Source organism: Hypanus sabinus, chromosome 5 (genome assembly GCF_030144855.1).
Source record: "Hypanus sabinus isolate sHypSab1 chromosome 5, sHypSab1.hap1, whole genome shotgun sequence".
NCBI lineage: Eukaryota > Metazoa > Chordata > Chondrichthyes > Myliobatiformes > Dasyatidae > Hypanus > Hypanus sabinus.
Genome location: NC_082710.1, coordinates 50591551 through 50618323, shown reverse-complemented (window position 1 = coordinate 50618323; position 26773 = coordinate 50591551). Strand labels below are relative to the sequence as shown.

The 26773-nt window shown below is 39.8% G+C and overlaps 1 protein-coding gene across 1 annotated transcript in view; it reads left to right on the top strand.

Annotated features, from left to right (window-relative positions):
- LOC132394145 (A disintegrin and metalloproteinase with thrombospondin motifs 19-like) overlaps nt 1-26773 on the top strand; it is a 379896-nt gene that overhangs the window by 6340 nt on the left and 346783 nt on the right. Inside the window, exons 3-7 of the mRNA XM_059969941.1 lie at nt 752-835; nt 1088-1563; nt 19174-19336; nt 23790-23962; nt 25764-25847. Coding sequence (XP_059825924.1) covers nt 772-835; nt 1088-1563; nt 19174-19336; nt 23790-23962; nt 25764-25847 — 960 coding nt within the window. The 5' untranslated portion in view covers nt 752-771. The remainder of the gene's footprint in view (nt 1-751; nt 836-1087; nt 1564-19173; nt 19337-23789; nt 23963-25763; nt 25848-26773) is intronic.

The window sequence follows — 26773 nt, the reverse complement described above, 5'->3', positions numbered from 1 at the left end:
TGTGTGTGTGCGCTCCACACAGTAGTGTACTTTCTATTTTTTTTACCTGACCCTGTAAAATTTAAAAAAAACTTTCGTCTGTTCTAAGTCTGTTCCAGTTTCTGCACCCACAACTAACTTCGAAACACAGCCATGCAATACTATTTTCCATTTTCTTCCAATCTTGTTTTTGTATGTTGAGATAACATCAAAAGTAGCTTAACCTTAAAATTCTGTCTCCTTCTGAAAAACTGTGAATAAACGTGCCCAGCTGACAATCAATTCCATTGTTTAATAATACATCAAAAACAACTCCAATGCCTCGTAACATGTATAGATAATAAACTTAAATATTACGTATTACACAAAGCATAAGCTTTGTTTGTATTAAACTCTTGCACGAACATCCACACACATATACTCACTGTGTGAGTTACTGTAACCAATCAGGGCTGGTTTGCAGTTCGGGGGAAGCCCTTGGTGTGTGTGTGTGTGTGGTGAGAGCTCAGCTCCGCGGGACTCGAATTCATTCATTCGGAAACTCAAACCATGTGAGATCGAGCGAGCGAGTGAGTGAGAGAGACAGACAGGGAAGCAGCCGCTCTCTGACTAGTACATTTCATTACTATAAGAGCAGCCTTCCTCAACCTATATTAAAAAAATACAAGGAATCTAGAAACAGCCAACGCCTCACCGTTCTCATTCTTAACCCAAAGAGGGTTTTTTTTTGTTGCTGATTATAACAAGAATTATTTTTTAACATTAAATACAGGGTACTGAGGGAATACAAGAATGCTGCAGAGTCACATTTCCTATATTTTGTATCTACTGTATTTCACGGATGCAATAGTTTCAGGTAGGTAACTTTTTATTGAAGCTTGCTTTGCATTAAGTTAGGATTTTTTCTCTAAAATAAACATCAAATTCAGCGTTTGATTCTACACATTCTAGGAAAATTCGTTTTTAACCCAATTACATTTTATACTAAAATACAGTACTCTATCCACAGGACTCAAAATGATTGCAGTAAGTCTTCTGAGGTAAAATTTCCCGATCCTTAAAAATATTATTTTTGCATTAATAGTTTTATTTTCCTCCCTCTACACAGGTCTCGAGAATTTCCGAGAAGAATCTGAGATCGTTTTTCCGGCCGTTCTTCAGGATGGTAGAGCGTATCCGGTCCGGGGTGATCCGGCAACCGGTCCCGGGATAACATCCCGGGAGGTGCGCTCCATCTCCAACGGGGACGAGTACGAGTCGCAGGAGTTTTACCCGCGGGAGCTGCAGGCTCCTGCCCCGCCCGGTCACCGCGGCGCCGCCGCCTCCCTCTCCTCCTCCACCTCGCCCGCTTCCTCGCCGTCTCCCCCGGGACTGCAATTGAAGATCCCGGCGTTTGGCAGAGAGCTGTACCTGAGCCTGACCAGGGACAGCCGCTTCCTCTCCGGTAGCTTCGCCGTGCACAGCCGCGGGAGCCGGCACCATATTTCGGTGCGTTCATACCGCGCCGAACACGCCTGCTACTACAGCGGCTTCGTGCACAACTCCAGGGGCTCCCTCGCCTCTTTCAGCACCTGCGGGGGTCTGGTAAGTGCACAGCTGTCAAATACCACTGATACTCACTGGCCCGCTGCCTACAATTCCAGTGCATTTGGCACAATATTTCAGCGCAGAAATAATAAAATGTTAATAATTGTAACCTTGGTGAGGATGCGATACAGGTCAGCTTTTTTTTTGGAATAAGTTTACTTCCCCGTAAAAAAATTCAGATTTTTTTTCTTGCATTGTAGTTTATGAGACCATTTTCTTAAAGAAGTTATTTAACTGCTTGCATTTTTTCAAATAATTTTCCTTCATCGCTTGTTTTTAAAATAGAAATTGGCAACTGTTTGTGATTCTGACATATAACACCATGTCCGTTCTGAAATTCTTTGCAAAACTGTTGTTAGGGCTGTGCGGGAATGTTGCCCTCCTTGAATGACTTCGATGTGATCCGGGCCAGGCAATTTCACACCCCTTAGGTTGAAGATTGGACCGACAGGAGGCGCACCTGTATTGGGTACAAGCCGACCCAGTTGTTAGTCTCCTGAATCCACACAGGATGCTCCGGTTACCTGTGTGTGCGTTTTGCTTTTAATCTTCCCATCGTGGCTCCAGGATCCCCTTATTCATTACTAAAAGTTAGTTCAAAAAGCTACCGGCAAATTTCCAAACTACAGCGTTCGGCAATGCCCGTGTCATTTATTTGGACTTCTATCTTTTATGTAGGTGAAAATATTGCCAGTGAATTTTCCTTTGCATTGGTGTGACCAGAAAACATTTTGGCATTTCGCTGATGTCCAGCACAGAACGTTATACAACTTCCAAACATAATACACCACCCATACATTATTGTATGTGTGTAGATGATGTTCACTTCTGTGAGTATATTTTCAGCATCACTTACAGATCTCAAAAGCACAAAAACAGTGAAGAGACATTGAATTATTGTGCACTTCGGGACTCCCTGGTTCACTCATCTTTTGCCACCAGTAACTCCCCAGGCGTTGCCCAGCGACTGTAGGAGGTGTGGCACATGTCCCTACATCTCACCACCATCCAGGGCCTGAATTAGTCTTTTCCGGATAGTCACCCACTGCTCCTCCAACCTTATTTATTACATCTAGTAATTGATGTGGTCTCCTCTCCATTGGTGAGGCACAGCACAGACCAGGTGACCTCTTGTTGAGCCCCTGGTGTTCTGTAGTTCCATTTTGCCAGCCATTTTAATTCCCAGTCCCCAGTCCCACACCACCCTGCCCGTCCTCAGCCTCCTCTATTGACGAGGTGAGGCTAAACACAAACAAGAAGAGCAACTCCTCTTACCCCACTCGGGTAGTGCACAACTCCAGGCCATGAATGCCAAGTTCTCCAATTTCAGGTAACCTGCTCCCCCTCTGAGTCTTTTCTCTCCCCACTCGATCTACCCAGTTCCTCCTACACCCACCCTAGTCTCTCATCGACCTCTTTCTTCCCCATCCTCCATCCATCCCATCTACCAATCATCCACAATTCATCTCAGTGAATAGCCTCCCTCTATTGTTCCCATGCCAATTTGAGCCCATACTTCGCCTTCTTTTCCTTTCAGATTCCATCATCTGCGGCCCTTTGTTTTATCCACCTATCTGCATCCAGCCTCTGCCACAATTTCCAGTCCGACTGTCACCTATGCTAATCTGGATCCATCTACTGTTTGCCAGCACCTGCCCCATCACTTCCACTCGCCTCTCTACACTGGCTTTCTCCCTTCCATCATTCATCCAGCTGGAGGGTATTGACCCACAATGTCAAGAGCCGCTCCTCAGAGGCTCCCTAACCTGCTGAGTTCATCCAGAACATTATCTTATACATTGTTTTTATAATGCTTTTTTCCCCTGGGCATTCCATATATTCCTTTCAAAAAATATCTTTGAATGGTTTGTTTCTTCCAAGCTCCATGGGCATCTTCAGCATCTTTCCATCAGGATTTTAAGTTCAAATCTCAGTGGGAGGGGTCATGATGCATGTTGCCTCCTTGTCCTCTTTGACGTGGTTTACCACATTGTCCTATAATACCACTCCACATTTGTCAGTATAGTATGCTGCCTTTTATTGCATCTTTTTTAGATCTGATAAGTGTTTCCTGTATTTAATGGATTTGTAACCAAAGATTGGAAACACTGATGCAGAAACTTCGATGTTAATGTGTGAGCCCTAAGCACACTTGGATCAAATTCTTCTTTTATTTATTCCAAATAGGTTTACCCCAGAGGCAAATTTGGCACATGTGCAGTGTTTCTACAATATTATTGGCAGCAAGTCTATTCAAATCCTTGATATCAAATGATTATGTATAGTATTTTATTTGAACTTAATGAAAATAGTTGGTATGGTATGATTGATAATTATATATGAAGAAAACAGGTAAAAATGTGGGGTATGAGCCACATGAAGTTTACAGCAACAGAAGAGAGGAAGAAGTTCTCATACCTCCCTGAGTTTTGACCATTGGTTTGTCTTGAGGTCATGCTGTCCTCTTGTACAGAATCAGCATTCTATTTTTTAGTACTGTGGGGTAGATTTTCCTTTGCTATGCGTAAAGCTGGCAATCGAAATCGGTAACTAAATATAAAAACTGCACAAGCTCAAACTAAGAGAATGAGGAAGGAACCTAACAGTTGAACTGCATCGGGGTGGGGGTGGGGGGTGTCGCAGTGTGAAGAATCAGTGGCATTTTGAGCTGCAAGATTTCGATCCAAAACATTGACAATTCCTCTCCCCTTACAGATGCTATTTAACCAAATGAGTTGTTGCTCCAGATTCCAGCAAATTGGAAAATTTGTTTATTATTATCACATGTACTGAGATACATTGAAGAGCTTGCCTCGCATATTGTTCATTGTGCAGTGCATTGAGGTAGTACAAGGCGAAACAGTAACTGTGCAGAATAAAGTGTTACAGTACAGAGAAATTTCAGTACAGAGAAATTTCAGTTCAAGTAGGCAGTAAGGTGCAAGATCACAATGAGGTGGATTGTGAGCTCAAGAATCACTTTTATCATAGTAGCAAACATTTAATAGTCGATAGAAGGTGTAATCGAGTCTGGGGAAGGGGGAGAGAGAGTACGTCTGAAGTGGGTGGGATCTTTGATTACGTGGACAAAATCCATGGAGGGGAAGCTGTTTTCCATGATTTGCTGAGCTGTGTTCACAACTCAGCAGCTTTTTGTGGTCATGGGTAGAACAGTGATGCAGACCAAACTATGGGGCGTCCAGACAGGATACTTTCTCTTGTGTATTGATAAACCTTTGTTAGGTCAAAGGGGATGTTGCAAATTCCTTTAACCTCCTGAGGAAGTAGAGGTGCTAGTGAATTTTCTTGGCCATGGATGTGGTGGGATCAGGACAGTTTATTGGTGATGTTCACACTAGAAACTTGAAACTCTTAACCCTCCTAACCTCAGGATCACTGTTGTCAACAGGACCATGTGCACTGAAGTCAATAACCAGTTCTTTTGTTTTGCTGACGTTTGAGGAAATGGTTGTTGTCATGAGAACATGCCATTAGCCTTTCTTTTTCCTTCCAGAAAGAGAAATCAATAAATTAATTAATCCAGAAAACATTACCTTGGTTGAACATGCTAGGGTATTAAATTTGTCCAGCAGATGAAGGTAATCAGAGATCTCTCTCAGCATGGCTTATCTTACAGGAGGGAGTAGGATATGTCCTTAGTGGTGACAATAAAATCTTCCAAATATTCACTAGGGTCAGTAACTAAAACATTTTTGTTTGGTCAGTACATTGTACACAGCCTGTGAAGGTCATTCAGTTGGATTTAGTCATATGAATGTTGGTACAATGAGCACTCCACTGACTCCTAAACAGTCTATCTTTCATTACTGGCAGGCGATTGCATATGTCATCCTGTGTAGGCAATTGTGGACCTTCTGCATTAATTCCAAATGTTCATTGTACGTCCCAATTTTTAGTAGGTTGAATTTCATTTCAAGAGCAGAATACCCAGAAGTTCTTACCTGAACAGAAAGACTGAATGTACTCTAAAGTTGTATCAGTGAAATGAAATTTGAAAGCATCAGACAACTTGCTGTTGCTACTGATTAACTTCTTCGCTGCTTGGAACCAGGCATGAAATTATAAGCAGTCTGTGTAAAATCCAGTTCCCTCCATTAACCAGCTGCCCATTTCCACTAGAAATTTCATAGCCAAGTTCACTGTTCTGAGTTAATGAGATCGAAACACTGCATGACATTCCCGAGCACTCACTGAGTGGTGAATTGCAGATTTAGTGACCAGCAGAGCACAATGTTGCATTGTATCCTGGAATCGCCTAGTTTCAGTTGTGTGATGCTATGGATGATAGAGAGCAAGATAGACTCGGCATTACTGAGGTCATATGATTACTCTTACATCCATTTTTTGATGGCTGTATGGAAGAGATCATCAATCGTGAAATTGAATTTAGGAACCGAGAGTTAATGTTGCAGCTATATAAGACCCTGGTCTGACCCCACTTGGAGTACTGTGCTCAGTCCTGGTCGGCTAACCATAGGAAGGGTGTGGAAACCATAGAAAGGGTGCAGAGGAGATTTAGAAGGATGTTGCCTGGATTGGGGAAGCATGCCTCATGAGAATAGGTTGAGTGAACTCGGCCTTTTCTCCTTGGAGCAATGGAGGATGAGAGGTGACCTGATGGAGGTGTATAAGATGATAAGAGGCATTAATCATGTGGATAGTCAGAGGCTTTTTCCCAGGGCTGAAATGGTTGCCACAAGAGGACACAGGTCTAAGGTGCCGGAGAATAGGTACAGAGGGGATGTCAGGGATAAGTTTTTTACTCAGAGAGTGGTGAGTGCGTGGAATGGGCTGCTGGCAATGGTGGTGGAGGCAGTGGATATGTTAGGGTCTTTTAAGAGATTTTTGGATAGGTACATAGAGCTTAGAAAAATAGATGGCTATAGGTAAGGTAAGGACATGTTTGGCACAACTTTGTGGGCTGAAGGGCCTGTATGGTGCTGTAGGTTTTCTGTGTTTCTTTCTATAGTACTTGAATAGGTGTGAATGTAGAAAATAACTTCGGAATTTTTTTAAATGAGAGTAACTTGTGATTTGTAAGATGGACAAGTAATTACATAAAGCATTTACACTTTTACAGTCCCTTTTGAAACTACAATAACATGGGATATACTTCACTTGGCCAATTTCTATTCCAGATGGAAACAAAGTCATTTGGGCTTTCGATCAGGCCTAGGAACTCAGGTTCACTAAGACCCCTGCACTTCTGGTATACATTTTCAATAGCCCACGTGTTCTGAGAATGTGCAGTTCCCTCGCTTTACCTCCATAACAAATATCATGGCAACTTGTAATTCTTTCATCAGCACTTGACTCATCTTTTATTAGCAAATATACTTTTGCCTTTTGTTTTGCTGCATTGAAATTACAGAAATTATATATAACGTGGAAACAGGCTGTTTGACCCAAACAGCTCAGTTTGATGATGATCCTCCATAAATCCAGCTCTTTCACCTCATATACCCCCAGTGGCCAATTAATTTTGTACCTAATAAACAGAAGTGATTCCTATAACAGAATACTCTTTACTGAAAGCAGTGATTTTTGATTTATGGTAGAGCTATGTACAACAATCTATTAAAAGTTACATCACATGGTGTAATTGCTTATAAGATACTTAAACTTGTGTGCCCTACTAAAAGATAACAAAATAGTGCAAGCCATTATCATTTTATTTATATAAGATCAGTTAATTAATTAATTCATTTGATATCTTGTTCTCATGGTCTCTGCTGAAAGAAATTTCTGCAATACCCACTCCAGGAACTTTTGAAAAGCATACACGAGGAAATCTGCAGATGCTGGAAATTCTGGCATACTGACCTCTACCTTGCTAAGGCACAGCGACAACTTGATGATACCTCCTTTTATCTACCCCTCTATCATGACCCCACTAAGGAGCACCAGGCCACTGTCTCCTATACCATCACCAATCTTATCAGCTCTGGGGATCTCCCATCCACTGCCACCAACCTCATAGTTCCCACACCCTGTACTTCCCGTTTCTACCTCCTACCCAAGATCTACAAACCTGCCTGTCCAGGTAGACCTATTGTCTCAGCTTGCTCCTGCCCCACTGAACTCATTTCTGCATACCTTGACACAGTTTTATCCCCCCTTGTTCAATCCCTTCCCACCTATGTTCGTGACACTTCTCATGCTTTGAATTTTTTCAATGATCCTAAGTTCCCTGGCCCCCACCACCTTATTTTCACCATGGACGTCCAGTCCCTATATACCTCCATCCCCCACCATCAAGAACTCAAAGCTCTCCGCTTCTTTTTGGATTCCAGCCCTAACCGATTCCCCTCTACCACCACTCTCCTCCATCTAGCAGAATTAGTTCTTACTCTCAATAATTTCTCCTTTGGCTCCTCCCACTTCCTCCAAACCAAGGGTGTAGCCATGGGCACCCGTATGGGTCCCAGTTATGCCTGCCTTTTTGTTGGCTTTGTGGAACAGTCCACGTTCCAAGTCTATACGGGTATCCATCCCCCTCTTTTCCTTCACTACATCAATGACTGCATTGGCGCTGCCTCCTGCATGCATGCTGAGCTCATTGACTTCATTAACTTTGCTCCAACTTTCACCCTGCCCTCAAATTTACCTGGTCCATTTCTGACACCTCCCTCCCCTTTCTTGATCTTTCTGTCTCCATCTCTGGAGACGGCTTATCTACTGATATCTACTATAAACCTACAGACTCTCACAGCTACCTGGACTATTCCTCTTCCCACTCTGTCTCTTGCAAAGATGCCATCCCCTTCTCGCAATTCCTCTGTCTCTGCCACATCTGCTCTCAGGATGAGGCTTTTCATTCCAGGATGAAGGAGATGTCTTCCTTTTTTAAACAAAGGGGCTTCCCTTCCTCCACCATCTACTCTCAAACGCATCTCTCACATTTCCCAAACATCTGCCCTCACTGAATTACATCAAGTATATATATGTATATTAAGTAATTAAATTAACTATAGTAGTACAAATAACAGAAATTAAAGAAGTTGGGTAGGGCTCATGGGTTCCAATGTCCATTTAAAATCAGATGGCAGAGGGGAAGAAGCTGTTCCTGAATCGCTGAGTGTGTGCCTTGAGGCTTCTGTACCTCCTTCCTGATGGTAATAATGAGAAGAGGTCCTGGGTGATGGGGGGAGGGCAGGTCCTTACTAATGGACACCTCCTCTCTGAGTCACCTCTCCTTGAAATATCTTGGATACTACAGAGGAGCTGAGTAAGTTTACAACTCTCTGTAGCTTCTCTCTACATTGTCTTATTCTCCTTTATCCTTCACTGATGAAGTAAGCAGGGATTATCATTTTCACAGGCAAGGAGTCACACCATGTTGCTATTGCAGTACTGGACCATCTTGAATAATTGTTCTCCAGACTGGTGGCTCTTATCATATTTTGGCAAGGCCCCCTGCCTCTTGCATCCCACAAATTTTTTTATCACCTTCCTTCCATTTTTACCGGTTCAAGATGGCACTGATGAAGCTCAGCAATCACTGGCTGGCAGGAAAGACAACTATTAACTACTTTATTAGTCACATTTTTTTCTTGATAATGGTCAATAACCTGTAGCTTCCCTTTCGGAGTCGAGCCTGAATGACCTGGCATTTTTGTGGTCTGCTCTGAGGTCTTGAAGGTGCAGGATGGTTGTGACATGGTGTGTACAGGCTGAATTGAGGAGGTGGGGCCTGGGCCTGAGGACGGGACTGATTTAATGTTTGGCTGCTGGAGCAGACTTGGAGGTGATTCAAAGTGGCAGAACCAAGGTGAGGTAAAGTCAAAGTGGTGGGGTCTGGGCCTAAGAGTGAGGAACAAACTAAGGTTTTACGATTTAAGTGCTGGGCTGAATTGGAACGGTTGAGTATCGGCCAGATTGAGGTGGCGGGTCCAGGTCCTCAGGGTGTATCAAAATGGAAGCGCTTGCATCTGAGAGTGAAGAAGAATCTGCTTTTGGTTGATTTAAGCTCTAGGGCAGATTGAAAAGCTCAGGGTGTCGGGGCCGGCTGTGTGGGATGGGCCAGTGTTCAGCTCGCTGATTGTGAGGTTTACCAGTCTCTCCGCTGAAATGATGCTGTGGCCTGCAGAGCAACATGCTCTGGATCACCTGTGACTGGCTTCGTGACTGTGGCCTCACTTTCGTGAACCTCGGTTCTGGATGTTGTTTGCTTACTTTTTTTGCTTTTATTCTGCATATTGGCTGTTTTTTAAAAAAATTGGTTCTACTGATGATCATTCTTAAAATGGGTTCTATTGGGTTTCTTTGTTTTGTGGCTGCCTGCAAGGAGACGAATCTCAAGGTTGTATATAGAATACGTAATTGATAATAGACGTACTTTGAACTTTGCCTTTTTTGCTCATCTGGTCCGTGAGTTATCTGCTAAACACACATGAATTGCCCATATGATTTGGCAATGTAGAAAATAAGACTTCTGTCACCACTTCTATGGGCTTGTTTCCGGATCGCACCTTGGAATTGTGCCCTGAGAAAAAAACGCCTCTTTTTTATGCACTATCTGAAAGCTGATGGTCATTCTACACACTTCTTTAAACATTATATCCCCACATTAGAGTCTTCCAATGTTGCCCTTAGCATTCCTGCAGTCCCTGCCTTTGTCTCTAGCCTGACCATGTATTCACCAGACATTTCTTCTGGAGCCTGGTTAAATATAAATTTATATCCCTTGAAAATCACTGGCAGCACCAGCTTAAAATGTCCTCTCAAGTTTTTCATGATGTCTTCTGTGAGACATATAGTTAATAGACTCAGCTAAGTTTTAGATGCTATCTCTATCACCAGCAGTGGCACTATCTTTCTCAATAATATTAGCTAAAGTAGAAACATTTCTACTTATAAACTGGTTAAATGGCTGAGAATGCTCACGTCTGCTAAACTCACCGGCAGATCTGCCACATCCACTATCTGTTGCTGTTATTTTGCATCCTGGTAAATCAAATTCTTCATTTTCTTTGTACTGGGCACTCTTTCAAGTTGAAGTATTTTGAACAAGCTGCCTATGTGGTGTTTCTTGCCTGCCCCCCGCCTCCATAGCCTCCATTAGCTGCTAATGGTTTATTTTGATCAACTGTACTAATTATTCTAATATACTGTCAATATTTATGTTTTAACAGGTTATAAGTATTTTATATGTTAAATGCAATGTTCTAGGTGTATATGAAAAATAAAACTGTTCCAAATCTCTGACAAGGACACTTTAATTATAATATCCATAACATTCTTCCACCAAGCAATGAAAATGTCCTTAATATTACTATTTTGGGATTTAGTGATATCTTTGTGAGTGGTACAAACTAACAAGTTTTTGATTATCTAGTTGCAACTTGGTTAAAGGTAATTGAAGATCATCTCTTTTCTTAATGTCAAGATGGTTACGAGATTTTGATAGCAGGTGAGCTTGACTGAAACTGCATTCAACTAGATAAGAGATGGGAAATCCAATTCAAAACAACTTTTCTTTCTCTCAGATCTATGGAAAATTATTTTGAATATCACTAGTGTTGTTTACTTGATACTTTAATAATATTTGAGTAATCTTGTATATGTGTTGTTTGATTAAGCATTCTTGTTTGTTTAATTAATTACAGGTTATATGTAAAATATGTTAATTACATGTCATCATGCTATCACGTGACATGTGGTTGCCTTGCTCCAAGCAATCCATCAGAAATGAGCTTTGTAAAAGTAATGCAGGAACATTTAGAACCAAAGCCATTGTTGATTGCAGAATGCTTTAGGGTTCATAAGCAAAATCAAGTAGAAGGGGTTGGGCATTTTAGCTTATGTGCCTGAATTGAAGAGATTAGCTCTGCATTATCAATTTGGTAATGGGCTTAATGAAGCACTGAGAAATCACTTTGTTTGTGGAATCTTACAAGAAAGCATTCAAAAACGGCTCTTAACTGAAGCACGGCTTACATTTAAAAGAGCAGTGGTATTGCTGTTTCACTGGAAACTGCAGAGAAGAGTGAAAGTGAGCATGAGCAAAATTGTATCATCTAAACAGAAAGTAGCCAGGCTGAACAAATGTTGTAACTGTTGTGGCAGGGCTCACATACTGCAGACATATGAAAGCTTACAGGCAAAACTTCCAGAAAAGGCTGCAAGACAGGGGATACATTCTAAGAGCATGTTGAGCAGACAAAAATAAATGGACTACACAGAGAAGGGAGAAGGATAAAATTTCAAGTCCCAGTTTCAAAAAGAACACCAATCTGCAGGGTGTTGATGAAAAATCTCATAATGATAGGCATGACAAAGGATTGTTTAGCTTTGACGTTAACAGTATGAAAATGAACAGAAACAAGCAATATAGCTTATGCCAAAAGTGAATGGCAAATGAATTAAAACGCAATTGGACACCGGTTAGGCTGTTTTAGTCATTCCACAAAATGTGTTTGAAAGGCATTTCAAAGATACCAAACAGAAGCCTGCAGATATCCAACTAAGAACTTTACTTTATTGTCACCAAACAATTGATACTAGAGGGTACAATCATCACAGCGAAATTTGATTCTGTGCTTCGCACTCCCTGAAGTACAAGTCAAAGTAAATATAATAAAAATTTAAATTATAAATCATAATTAGAAAATAGAAAAGGGAAAGTAAAGTAGTGCAAGTCAGGTCCGGATATTTGGAAGGTATGGCCCAGATCCGGGTCAGGATCTGTTCAGCAGTATTATCACAGTTGGAAAGAAACTGTTCCCAAATTTGGCCGTATGAATCTTCATGCTCCTGAACCTTCTCCCGGAGGGAAGAGGGACAAAAAGTGTGTTGGCTGGGTGGGTCGTGTCCTTGATTATCCTGGCAGCACTGCTCCGACAGCGTGTGGTGTAAAGTGAGTACAAGGATAGAAGATTGGTTTGTGTGATGTGCTGGGCTATGTTCATGATCTTCTGCAGCTTCTTCTGGTCTTGGACAGGACAACTTCCATACCAGGTTGTGATGCACCCTAGAAGAATGCTTTCTACGGTGCATCTATAAAAATAGTGAGGGTTTTAGGGGACAGGACAAATTTCTTCAGCTTTCTCAGGAAGTAAAGGTGCTGGCGGGCCTTCTTGGCAGTGGACTCTGCTTGATTAGACCAAGTCAGGTCATTTGTGATATTCACCCCGAGGAACTTAAAGCTTTTGACGGGTTCCACCTGCGCACCACCGATGTAGATGGGGTCATGTGGTTCGCTACTCCTTCTGAAGACAACAACCAATTCCTTGATCTTGCTGACGTTGAGGGATAGGTTATTGTCTTCACACCATGCCACCAGGTTCTTAATTTCCTCTCTGTACTCAGACTTATCATTACCCAAGATACGGCCTACAATTGTGGTGTCATCAGTAAACTTATATATTGAGTTCGATGGAAACTAGGCTACACAATCATGGGTGTACAGTGAGTACGGCAGAACGAGTATTTGAGAAAGGTAACTCCTGTGGGAATAACATAAATAACTGTGAAATACGGCAACCAACAAGGCACACTGAGCTTGCATGTGGTAGAAGCAGGAGGGCCAGCATTGTGATTGGCTGAGATAACTAGAACTTGATTGGAGATTCATCTACTATTTGCATGCCACACACCCGGCAATGAAGCCAATGGAAAGTGAACTAGGAAAGATACTGCATGAAGGCAGAACTATCTCCATGCCGAACACCATGAGCTGTTGCACAACAGAGGAGAAACAAATGTTGGTGCCAACCTCTGTGCCTCTGGTTAGAAAGCATATTCGACCAAGGAAGGATCATGCTACTGAGAGGAATTGTGAAAGTGACGAAAGCACTGGTCTGACAACAACAGTTTTTGCAGCCACCATATCTGAGAAAGCTTCTGATATGTTAATTGGGCAGTTACTTGCAAACGGTGGCTTGGTGTTAAGCTGGAAGGGAGTTTAACAAGCTTCAGGAAAGTTGCAAGCATTCAGCTTTTCTGAATATAAAGAAGCAGAATCTACTCTGTGAGCATTAAGGTTATTGTATGAACTTCAAATGGGAGACAAAAAGCTGTTTGTAAAAGTAAAAGCAGAGACCAAAGCCCAGCTGGATGAATGGAAGGACAAAAAGAAAGGCATCTTTAGAAACATGAAACATTTTGGACTCTCATGTCATCCTTTAAATTAGTTTAATGTTTTGAAGTTACAAAACATAACAACTAGTTATCCAGAAATTTTGCTTGCCACATTTGAATTTTGCTTGAGCAGTTCTATCACTGCACAGCTCAATAAGACATTCTTGCGATGTGGTGTCAACACCCTTGCATTCACCCCAAATGGATCATCACCCAATCTGGAAAATGCATCTCCGGCAGTTCTCTGAACTGAAATTCCATATCAGTGTGCAGTTGTTTCAAGTGACCGTCATCTTGTAAGGGTGGCCAGTGAGGGAAATTTCGTGAACTTGCAACGTCCAATATTGCTGCTGGAAAGTTTGAGTTTTCCAAGGAAAGTGTAATAATCTTTTTGCATGATATGAGATTACATCTTTTTCCTTGTAACTGTGACTCCTAGTTTCTTCTTCTTTAACTTGTGGCCCCTATGAAATCTTGCATGACCCCCTAAGATCCCATATGGCCCACATTGAAAATCACTGGACTAGACGTTTATCTTCATAAGCTTATGAAAAGCACCAAATTAGCTTGGTATCTTAAGGAAATGACATGTGGTTCACTTCAGTTGTTCCATCTTCTTTTCTTTTTTTTGAAGTGAAACTATTTGTTTTTTTTGCCATTCAAATCTGACATACATTACTACGTTTCATGTTACCACCAGTTAGTTCTACACCTGTTGCAATTTAGCATGTCAAATTCACTTTGGAGAAGTACAAGGTTGAGCCATTTCCTTTAATCCATCATCAAAAGTAATCACAATATTTTGTTTTACATTTCTAATACTATATATTCTGAAACACTGTATTGAGAAAATTAGGCTCAAACCATCAGCCTAATTGCAACAGAAATAATCTAGAGTTATGGTATTTTACTTTTGCAATACTATTATCTTCAAAAATTCTCAATGAATTTAAACATTCCAATCTTAGAGACTTGGCTGAAGAGTGTGAGTGACGGAGCTTTGGTCTCATCTGGATAAATGCTTTGTAATTATGATTGATCCTGCCACTAAACATATCTTTACCTTCCCCCACCCCTGCTTTCTGCAGAGATTGCCTTCTCCGTGATTCCCTTGTCTATTCATCCTTCCCCACCAATCTCCCAGCACTTAACCCTGCAAGCGGCCTAAGTACTACAACTATCCATGAACCTCTTTCCTCACCTCGATTCAGGGCGACAAACAGTCCTTCCAGGTGAGGCAATACTTCACTATCCCATGGCCAAACATTTTATTTCCAATTCCCATTCCGACATGTCAGTCCATGGCCTCCTCTTGTGCCAAGATGAGACCACCCTCAGGGTGGAGGAGCAACACCTTGTACCTCAACTGGGTTCCAATCTGGTAGCATGAATATCGATTTCTACTTTCATCTAAAAAAAACTCCACCCCTCCCTCTTCCTCTAGTCCCCACTCTGACCTTTCACCTCTCATCTGCCAGTCACTTCCGCCGAGTCCCCTGCTCTTTCCTTTCCTCCTATGATGCACTCTCCTCTTCTAATAGATTCCTTCTTCTCCAGCCCTTGACCTCTCCCACCCACTTGGCTTCAGATAATACCGTCTATCTCGCCTCCTTTCCTTCCCCCACCTACCTTTTTATTCTGGCCTCTGCCCCCTTCCTTCTCAATCTTGATGAAGTATATTGGCTCAAAATATTGACTATTATTCATTTCCATAGATGCTGAGTTTCTGCAGCATTTTGTGTGTGTTGCTTTGGATTTCCAACATCTGCAGACTTCCTCTTGTTTAAAATTATGGTTGTGTCTTTACTAAAGATGTGAGTATAAGACTGGGACTTAGTTAATGTTCTGTAACTTTCAGATTTAACTATATCACCAGGTCTGTATAATTTCCTGGCCAGAGAGGAACAAGCTCTGAGTGTGTGTTAGTCCACAAAGTATTACTTTGTTTGACATTGATGGTGAGATAACATAACAACATAAATGGGCCTTGAAAAGAATCCTCTTTGATATATTGTATACTTAGCCTTTATTTATGAAATAGTAAATGTTACAAAAACCAAATGGTTGCAGGCAAGGCAATAGACTGATATTGATCTAATTAAATTGGACACAGCCGTCTGTAGCAATAAATTCCACAGATTCACCACCCTCTGGCTAAAGAAATTCCTCCTCATCTCTCTTCTAAATGGATGTCTCTCTGTTCTGAGGGTGTGCCCTCTGGCCCTAGACTCCCCCACCACAGGAAACATCCTCTCCACATCCACTCTAACTAGGCTTTTCAACATTTGATAGGTTTCAATGAGATCCACCCATTCATTCTTCTAAATTCCAGTGAGTACAAGCCCTGGGCCTCCCTTTCTCTACAGGCTCTCACTGAATTGAGGGTCATAATCATGAATAGTGACATTGGACATCTTTTTTTGAGTTATGGGTCTCTGATTTATATTCTAGTAGGAAACATTTGTCAAATGCAGGTATCTGGGTACCAGGGTGGTAGACTCTTTTTTAAAGTCAAGATCCCTGTATCATCAAGGTCAATGGGATTTTAAAGTTACCAACCATGTAATGAGGTCATTATCCCCAGCCCACTCCACCCTGCTGCATTATATTTTGGCCTAATGGTGTAAGATAGTTATTTTTTTCTTTCTAACCTGTTTGGTTGCTCCTTTTGGGGGATGATGAATATTGTTATGCCACAGATGACATGGGAAAATGTTAGGGGGTAAAAAACTGAAGACGTTTATTTATAGACACAGTCCAGAACCTTCCTCTGAAAGGAGACTCTTCCTAATAGATTGATCATTGCAATGGGATTTGTTGGTTGCATTATTGCTCTATATACTTTTAGAGGTGAAATCAAAATTGTTCTAAATTCAATTTCAATTCCTTTTTCATACAAAAAGGAACAATCCATTTATTGTAAATTTCCCAATTTAGTGCAGGGAAGGAAGCTTTGATACACTTTGGCCTATAGAAGGCACCACCCAGTGGCTAGCTTTGGTATCTGTTATTAAAATCATGTTCTTCCAAGGACTGTCGTGCTTTTTCCAAATAGTGCGATGGAATTCTGCAGCTCTATGTGAGGAACACGTTCCCATGTACTGTAACCTTTAGCTATAATCAACAATGCTCTCACTAAGCTTTGTTGTTTCTAGTATAGCCTGTAGAAGTAAAGAATAATTCCTTCTAGGCAGTTTTGTTAGTGGATCATACAGCTTAAAAGGGAGGAAAAGAGCTCAGATTTGAGCTAATTTTGCTTTGTTGCTTAGACTTAAGAGATAATTTTCACTAGTTACTGTTAAGCTAGCAGAGATAAGAGAGAGTTCAAAATTTCTCTTTTGTTGCTTGCATTAGACTGGGGTGGGTGTTGTCCACTGGTTGCACCTGCTGTATTGATGCAAAATCCATTACTGCCAACAGGTTGAATAGGTGAGAGGAAGCTACAACTAGTAGTCAATATTCCTGTTGGCATTTAGTGCTAGTGGCCATAGACAAATTTCTTCCTTTAAGTTTAGAAGTGGGCAATGGGAAGATCTAACGAAAAGGGGAGGACACTAGGAATGACAACTTAAATAGCAGAACTCCAGCAACTCATTAGTGATTCCAGTGTTGAATGTCAGGTAAAGTCAAATATTTATAGCTAGAGAAAGATAGTGTGGAGTTAGAAAGTTACCAGTTGGGTTGAGTTGTTCTCCAATTTTGGCAATTCACTTGCAAGTTTTTTGTTGCCATTTGAGGAGAAGTTATCAGTGGGCTGTTAATTGTGGTATATCTTCTGAATGCTTGGCCTTTATATATCAATCAGCTGATTGGTTGTCATTTTGGAAACTCAGTTGTGATGTGTGTTGGAAATCTCATTGCTGATTGGTTGAATGGCAAACTTCTTGCAATGTGGTCTGAAATTTTGCCAAGAACATAGAATTTCAGTCACAAATAAGCCAGCAGCAATGTTGAGGAGAGTACTTTGCAGACCATAAGAACAAACCAAGGCCAGTACAGTCTACAAAATCTAATGCAGGAATTGCAGCAAATATTACGTTGGCCAAACTGGGAGAAAGCTCTCCACAAGGATCCATGAACATCAGCTGGCTGTGAAGTGGTGTGACCAACTCTCCCTGGTCTCTACCCATGAAGATCAAGAGGGCACAAGTTCAACTGAGCCTCTGTGAAAGTCACAGGAAAAGCAAACACACAACATGCAAATAAATTTCTGGAAGTGTGGTTTTCCGTGACCAATTCTGTAAAAAAAACATGTAGACCTCGATCCTGTTTATGAGCTAACATGAGTAAATTTCCAGATGACAACGCACAAATTTTGCACACAACCAATTAGTGATGAGATTTCCTCCCCACATAGCAACTGAATTTCCAAAATGACGATCAATCAGCAACAAATTGATAAATGTATATAGGCCAAGCATTCAGAGGGCACACCAAAATTAACATCGCACTGATGACGTCTCCTTGTATGGTGACGAAGCACTTGCAAGTAAATTGCCAGGCTTGGAGAACAACTCAACCCAACCATCAACTACCTGAGCTACACATTTTTTGAATTGTTTGCAAATGCCTTATTATTTTAAATGTGATCATAATTACAATTTTCAAACTAGTTATTAAATTGCTCTAGTCCTGGAGCAACAAGCAATCTGCTGGGAGAACTCAGTAGTTCCAGCAGCATTTGTGGGAGGAAAGGAGTTGTCAATGGTTCAAATCGAAACCCTTTCAATTTTCGGCCACTAGCGGTTGCTGAAAATATTAATAATGGGGGTCATAAATGTGATCACTTTAATCAGTGTCTTTTTCAAGTATATATTGTATATCTGTGTATATATTGTATGTACACATTTTTATGGTATTCTTGACTGCAATGAATTTGTAGCTCAGTTAGCCAAAAGAGATAATTGACTAAATTTTATTCAGTTTCTATTGATATTGTCACACTGCTACATCAATCCTTCTGGGTGTTCTAGGAACCAAGCAGACATTCTTACTGTGTGAGTGGTTTGGAGTTTGTGAAGAATCTGGGAAATGAGGTGGAGGTTGTAAGCTTATCCATCAAAGTAAGGAATTAGCAAGCTGGATATTGCAACAATTTTCCGTTTGTCACCTCCTTGACAAAATTGAAGAAGTGTAGGCCAGGTGTAACAAGGGGCAAATTCAAGGAAGGATTCTATTTCATTGTTTTGATACAGTAAAACTCCAGAACATCTCCAAGTCTACCAGTGTGACCTTTCAATTATAACTCTGCTTTGTTTTGAGAAGCAAATTTAGTCCATGCAAACATATTTAACCTTTCATATTATCAGCTGTCTCAGAGAAGTACAGGACTTTTATCCTGTCTGATTGCTTTGGACCCAGGCCTAGATCTCAGCGTTGAAATGGCAGAAACCTATAACACACTTTACAGTGACGCTGTTTGCCTAAAGTGAGAACATGCAGTAGCTTCACTGATATCTAAATGTCAGACTTCTTTTAACTGTTCTTTCCTTTTCAATTCTCTAGATGGGATTTATTCAGATTAACGAAGAGTTTATATTTATCGAACCACTGAATCATACCATGGCTGTAACAGGATACGCACATCGTGTGTACAGAAGGAAACGATCAATGGATGAAAAACCAGCTGAAAAACAGGCATCACAAACTTTGTGTGGAATTTCTGCAGGTACTCTTCCAGCAGAATCTTTAGGCTCTGTTTGAATGTTTTCAGTTCTGTGCAGTATGTCTAAAGGTCAACACAATTTTTCCGTATGGTCTTGTGCTTCATAGCCAAGAAAGTACAGTTCGCAATATGACACCTAAGTATTTAACTGCTGTAGTATTTTTTGCTCTTTTAATGTAAATGGCTTTAAAAATTTTTTTTGAAAGGAATTACACTTCTGACATATTAGGTAGAAAACTGTCATTCAGACCCGTTAATGATTCATTTACTAATATTGCCAGAAATAATGTATAGATTTTCATCCATTCATTTGTGCTTTAGTGATTAGGAATCATATCTGATAGTTTTCAAGACTTATTGGGACCAGACTCATAATAGCACAGGGTATATAAATGGAGCTTGTTGTCAGTATTAATCCAAATTAGTACTAATAATAATATTATCATGCTATATACAAAAAACATCATTATTGCATAGCAGCTTAAATACTTTTGTAACGAATGTACTAGTCACACATGGTGAGGAAACATTGCAGAAAGATGGCAGATGTGCTACCCATGAAAGTCCCCTTCCTGTACAACAAAAAATGACTTTCGGCAACATTAGTAAATGAATCAATAACGATAGTCTTCTTTTTAATATTTCAGAAGTGTTACTCCTTTTAAAATAAAAAAATGGTATCTACAATAAAAGAGCAAGAAAATACTACATCAGTTAAATACTCAGGTGTTGAAGAAGGGTCTCGGCCCAAAACATTGACTGTTTGTTCTTTTCCATAGACGCTGCCTGACCTGCTGAGTTCCTCCAACATTTTGTGTGTGTTGCTTTGGATTTCCGGTACTTGCAGAATTTCTCATGTATATTAATAAATCAAATAGACATTAGTGATAGTTCAGTAGCTTCCACTGCTAGTGCTTTTTTATTTGAATAGTGGAATTTAAATTCCCTAGCTGCCTTGGTGAGATTTGAATTTAGATTAGATTGCGCAGCGCTGATATCATCATAACAGATCCATTGCACTTCACTAGATTTTGCTGTCACTATGTACTAAACCTGTACCTACGCTGAGTTCTTTGCAGTTGTGTGACTCCCAACACACTGCTGGCATTGCTTCTGTGGTTCTGTGGAGATGCTGTGGACTGTGAAAGTCACAAAACAATTTCTGACTCTGTACCCATGAAAATTTTGCAGAATTAACCTTAGCTGATTGAAGGAAATGGTAGAATCAGATCAACCACATTGTTTGCACAGGGAGTCATTAGTAAAATCAGTAGAACGCTAAGCTGAGTCAGATGTGCAACAAGTAATGGATCTGATCCCAATTTCCTATCAAGCAACAATTTCCTTTATTCCTGATGAAGGATCTCAGCCCAAAGCTTCAACTTTTTACTCCCCTCCATCGATGCAGCCTTGCTGTGTTCCTCTAGCATTTTGTGTGTGTTGCTCAAAATTTCCAGAATTTGTAGAATCTCTTGTGTTTTTGACTCAGATTAGAGAGTTTAGTATGTGAGTTAATTTGTTTGAGTTTATAAGTGTGTCATATCTGTTAGTAAAGTCATTTTACTCAGTATATTGTTTCATCTAGAAAAGTCCATTAGTGTTAAGCAGTTTGAAGAGTGTTTTTCAGCCAAGGTCACTGAAGACAGAATATTATGTTGCAATAATATTCCTAATGTTACTTAGTGGTTGAAATATTTAAGTAAATGGAACATCCAAGAAGTTTATTGAAAATACCTGAGGCCTTTGTGTACTGCAGTGTACTGAAGGCCGTGATGTGGTAAGCTAACAGTGCTGTCGATCTGTATTAGAACATACCTCTGCTACTAACTGACTGTAGAAAATAAACACCTCTTCACCAGCACAAGAATGTCAAGTTTAAACGTAATTATTGACCGGTGCTACTCTGTAATATTGGCTCATTTTGATGTGCCACCTTCAGCAGAAATGGCCATTGACCTAATTATTTTCATCCTGCTTTGAAATGCTTTGCCACTATTATTCTCAATTCTATTTCATAGTTTAACATAACCATAATATCAAAGCAGGCACTAATCATTACAAAATATCAGAATCAGAATCAGGTTCATTATCACCAGCATGTGACATGAAATTTGTTTACTTAGCAGCAGCAGTTCAATGCTATACATAATCTTACAGAGAGAGAAAAAATAGTAAATAAAATAAAACTTAATAATAAATAAACAAGTAAATCAATTACATATATTGAATAGATTATTAAAAATGTGCAAAAACAGGAATACTGTATATTAAAAAAAGTGAGGTAGTGTCCAAAGCTTCAATGTCCATTTAGGAATCGGACGGCAGAGGGGAAGAAGCTGTTCCTCAATCACTGAGTGTGCGCCTTCAGGCTTCTGTATCTCCTACCTGATGGTAACAGTGAGGAAGGGCATGTCCTGGGTGCTGGAGGTCTTTAGTACTGGACATTGCCTTTCTGAGACACCGCTCCCTAAAGATGTCCTGGGTACTTTGTAAGCTAGAGCCTGAGATGGAGCTGACTAGATTTGCAACTTTCTGCAGCTTCTTTCGGTCCTGTGCATTAGCCCCTCCATACCAGACAGTGATGCAGCCTGTCAGAATGCTCTCCCCGGTACAACTATAGAAGTTTCTGAGTGTATTTGTTGACATGCCAAATCTCTTCAAACCCCTAATAAAGTATAGCTGCTGTCTTTGATAGTGACTATTTACAATGTTTATTTATTGGTTCTGGTCAGCTACAGAACTAGTAAATGATGGGCAAAGATCAGAACAAGAACCCTTTGTTGTGTACACTAATCACAAGATTAATTCAGATCTAAGTGGTTTCTTGAGAGATATATATTCAGTCCAGAATAACATAATTTTAGATGACATTAAGCAGAATTATTGACCATTTAATATCTATTATCAAAATATATTGGATAATGGCCACCATCCAAAATTACTAAACCAAATTCATTAAATAAGTATGCAAACTCCTTCTGGCTAAGTAATATTTGGTGCAAATCCCTAGTATCACAAGTCTGTATATTTTTTTGTGTAAGTTCTACAGACATTCTCAAACTATATTTTTTAGAAACTAACCATCTGTTTGGCACACATCAAAGAGGGAAAGTTGATAAAGGCCAAAGGAGTGAGTTCAATGTCGAAGATTCAAAAATTTTAATAAACATCAAACAAATTTAAAGCCAGTAGAGAAATCAATGAATTGGTGAAAATTATATGTTTCCCTCCTTTTTCCTTTTTAAATTTGCTGCTATCTCAAACACCAATTTACCTGTGGAATTCCAGTGATTTTTCCTTATAGTGCTAGGTTTGAGAAAGTGACTGTGAGCCAAGAATTTTTCTGAACTTTATCTATTGTGTAGTGAAGTTGGCCAATAAATGTCAAAAACTCTTAGCCTGATGACATTGTGTTATAAATACTCCATAATGGCACTACTTCAATCTCTCACTGAGAGATCCACATGAAGATGTTAATTACAGTATTTGTATGCGTGAACTCTTCCAGTTTTATTGTATAAGTGGTTAGGTTATGGCTTCTTTTCAGATGTTCTATGAGTTAAGGATTGTTTGCTAATGTGTGGACATACGTTTAAACATAGGGAGTTGCAATTTTGTGGTTAAGTTTCTGAATGTTGACTGTGTGTTGGAGATTTCAGTATTATTTCGATGCTCTGTTAGTCATCAGATTCATAATGGAACATTGAGTATCCTGCTGGAGATTGATTGAGTCTGCTTTAAGAGTGTATTGTAGATTTACAGGTACGCAATAATGAGGGAAAGTAAAACACTCAGAAAGCTGTAATCCTCAGCTTTTTGGATTGATGTGATGCAACTGCTTTTAACTACTGGCTCATGTCCTAAAGGTGGAAATAATCATACAACATTGTGCTTTTTCTCTGTCAGAAAGTCTGGGTTGATGTTTCATTTAAGAGATTCAAGGACAAAAATTTAGGCAGGCACTCCAGGGCAATGCTGACAGGGTATTACATGGCAGAACTGCTGTCTTTCACATGAGTTTTGAAGCTGAGGTGAGCATGCTTGTCCTCTTTGAAGTTGACATAAAAGATGGCGTAGCACTATTTTTCAAAGATACATTTGTTTTGCTGACAGCTTTATTTTCAGCTTCCAGAGTAAATCAATCACTTCTTTTTAACCTCAGGGAGGATAGCAAGATGACCTGGGCAGCAAATTATCTTCCTGCAGCTGTTAACATCCGTATGTTATCAGCTGGTCTCATACAAAGGTAGTATTTTAGCTGCCAACTGTTTCAAAGTACACTGGAAGACCTGCTGGGATGGCAAATGAGCTGCAGCCTTTTGTTGTAAGGTGTCATGCTAATGCCGACCTTTGTGTAAATAAATTCAGAATTAAATCCCTATTTAAAAGAATGTCATTGCTATCTCTCTTCGTTAATGCCACAAAATGTCACCAAGATGTTTTATATTTTTTAAAGATAAAAGAAAAGCCAAAAACAAAAGGCATTTGGACAAAGGAAGAGGTCGGAGGTACACATATAAATTATCTCCCGACTACAATGTCGAGACTCTTGTTGTTGCCGACACAGCAATGGTCAACTATCACGGAGCTGATGCTGTAAGGAGATTTATCCTGACTGTGATGAATATGGTGAGAATAATTAACAGCTTTTTAGGATTTTGCTAAATGTAAAACCACAAAACGAAGACTTTGCTTTATATAACAAAAAACACTAAACTGAAACAAAACTACTGCAAGATTAAGTGCTTATGACAGTGGCAGAAGTTGAAACCTTCATTACATCTAATAAGGTACCCAAATGAGATTCTGAAATGCAATGAAGTTCTGCAGAATGAGATCTGTGAAAACCTCATTTTGTCTGGTGGGGGCCATGTGGTTCCCTCTTGTGTTGCAAACTTTTATGAATTTTATAGTTCTGTCATTCAGTTCAACTGAGTCAAAGGTTTTCCCATTAATTTCTCGTACTCCAGCCTTGAAGTGGAAATCCTTCCCAAGCCCTAGGGCATTTTGATAGATAGTAGGGCTTCCAGTCCGGTAGTTTTTCCCTCACCAGGACAAAATATTTGTGCACATCTCCCACCACTGTCTCCTACCTGGAATAGTGCTCACAGTATCAAAATGCTTTGCAATTATTTTTGACTTTCTTATGAAGGCTTGTGTGACACATTTCTAAAGTGGGTGGATAGATACTTGCCCTTGAGCATCTCCAAACAATTAAGGACCTAATTATGCTTCCTTGACTTAAAATAGCTTTTCTTTAATGGAAGATCTCTGAAAAAATTCATGAATCAGCCGTACGATATTGTCCCAATGAGAGGAAATCAGAAGCTGTATACAATGTAGTGAGTGGTTCAGCTTCTGAGTTTCAATATCCATTTTTACATTTGCTCTGGAATCCTCTCCATTTTCATGGAAGAGTGCAACTCCAACACCATCATCCATGATCAAATGGCTAATCCTATAAGTCATCTCAAACATTCCCTCCTTCCACTCATTGTGCAGACCAGCTACAAGACAAACAGCAGCAATTTGTCAAGTCTTCTTCATTTGCATCTCGTAAAATGTAAAGAGTAAGGCCAACAGTCCTGCAGCCTTCTCCCAAGTTTTAGAGCACTTTAACAGGAAATTAAATAGCAATACCTCCTCCATTGTTGCGGGGTCCAAATTATGGAACACTTTACAACTGTAGTTTGTAGAAATTTTTTGAACGTAATTATACAAGATCAACAAATGCTATTCTTGCCAATGATGCAAGTCCCACAGAAGAATAAAAATAAGTATGAATAAACAACATTGTACCTTTATGTGCATATGTGATTATGTCCAATGTGCTTTTCATAATTCTGTTAAGAATTTGTACTTAATAGCAATAATTATATCCAGATCTGTTCACTCTTATGGAAATTCAGACCTTTTAAGTCCATCTGTTCAAAAAACTGATTGGACCATGACCTATGATTGATTGGAGTTTGATGACTTTCACTGCCTTCTATATCATGTCATTTTCATGACTGTGAGTAACTCTTTTAATTAAACCTAAGCTCATTGTTCCTTAGCCTACATTTCTATTGCAAGGAAAAAAAATGTCCAGCAAACCATAGCTTCCTGATTAAAAAAAACAGTTAAAGCTTTGATTGTGATCTTCCATTAATTAATAAAGGAGGTGGATTTCTGAAAGAATTGATAATAATAATGAGGATGGATATAGACCAAAAATTTCCATGGATAAATATAAATGGATAGAGGTAATGTGCAGCAGTTAAATAAAAATATTGAAGTTTCTCATCCCCAGCCTATCACTGTTAACTGGATATTTTCATTAACACAATATTTGTTAAATTTCAGCTCTAATGTTTATTTCACTTGTCCTGGTGATTAATGTTTCTAAAGTCTATATGTCTGCTTTAACTGCATACTACTTTTTTTGTAGGTTTTCAATCTATTCCAACATAAAAGTCTTGGCATACAAATGAATCTTCGAGTGACAAAGCTTGTTCTGCTTCATGAGAGTCCGGTAAGAAAAATACTAATTAATTATAAAGAAAGATACAAATGTCAGTTTGTCAGACCATATTTTATACTTGAAATGTGAGTGAATGCAGAGCAGCTGCCCTATAAATTAAACCTTCTGATACTTTCGTTTGTCTGTTTAACTGCTTGTCCCTGCATGTCTGCTTATACAATAGGTAGCTTTGAACAGATCCAATATGTAGATTTGTCCATTAGTTAATAAAGATATAAGAAAATCTTGACTGATTGCTACTGTTCAGGATTATATGATGTAGTTGAGCACATATTTTCTTCTAATTATCTAACCAAGTTTGATTTTACTCCTGATCTGCATTAACATCAAACAATACACACTCCTGCTCATCACTCCTGCTAAACAAGCACACCAAAATATATAGAAACATAGAACCATAGAACATTACAGCACAGAAACAGGCCTTTTGGAACCTCCTTGGCTGTGCCGATCCATTTTTCTGTCTAGTCCCACTGACCTGCACTTAGCCCATATCCCTCTCATCCATGTACCTATCCAAGTTTTTCTTAAATGTTAAAAGTGAGCCCGCATTTACCACTTCATCTGGCAGCTCATTCCACACTCCCACCACTTTCTGTGTGAAGGAGACCACCCCTATTGTTCCCTTTAAACTTTTTCCCCTTCACCCTTAACCCATGTCCTCTGTTTTTTTTCTCCCCTAGCCTCAGTGGAAAAAGCCTGCCTGCATTCACTGTATCTATACCCATCATAATTTTATATACCTCTATCAAGTCTCCCCTCATTCTTCTATGCTCCAGGGAATAAAGTCCTAACCTATTCAACCTTTCTCTGTAACACAGTTTCTCAAGTCCCGGCAACATCTTTGTAAACCTTCCCTGCACTCTTTCAAACTTATTAATACCCTTCCTGTAATTCGGTGACCAAAACAGCACACA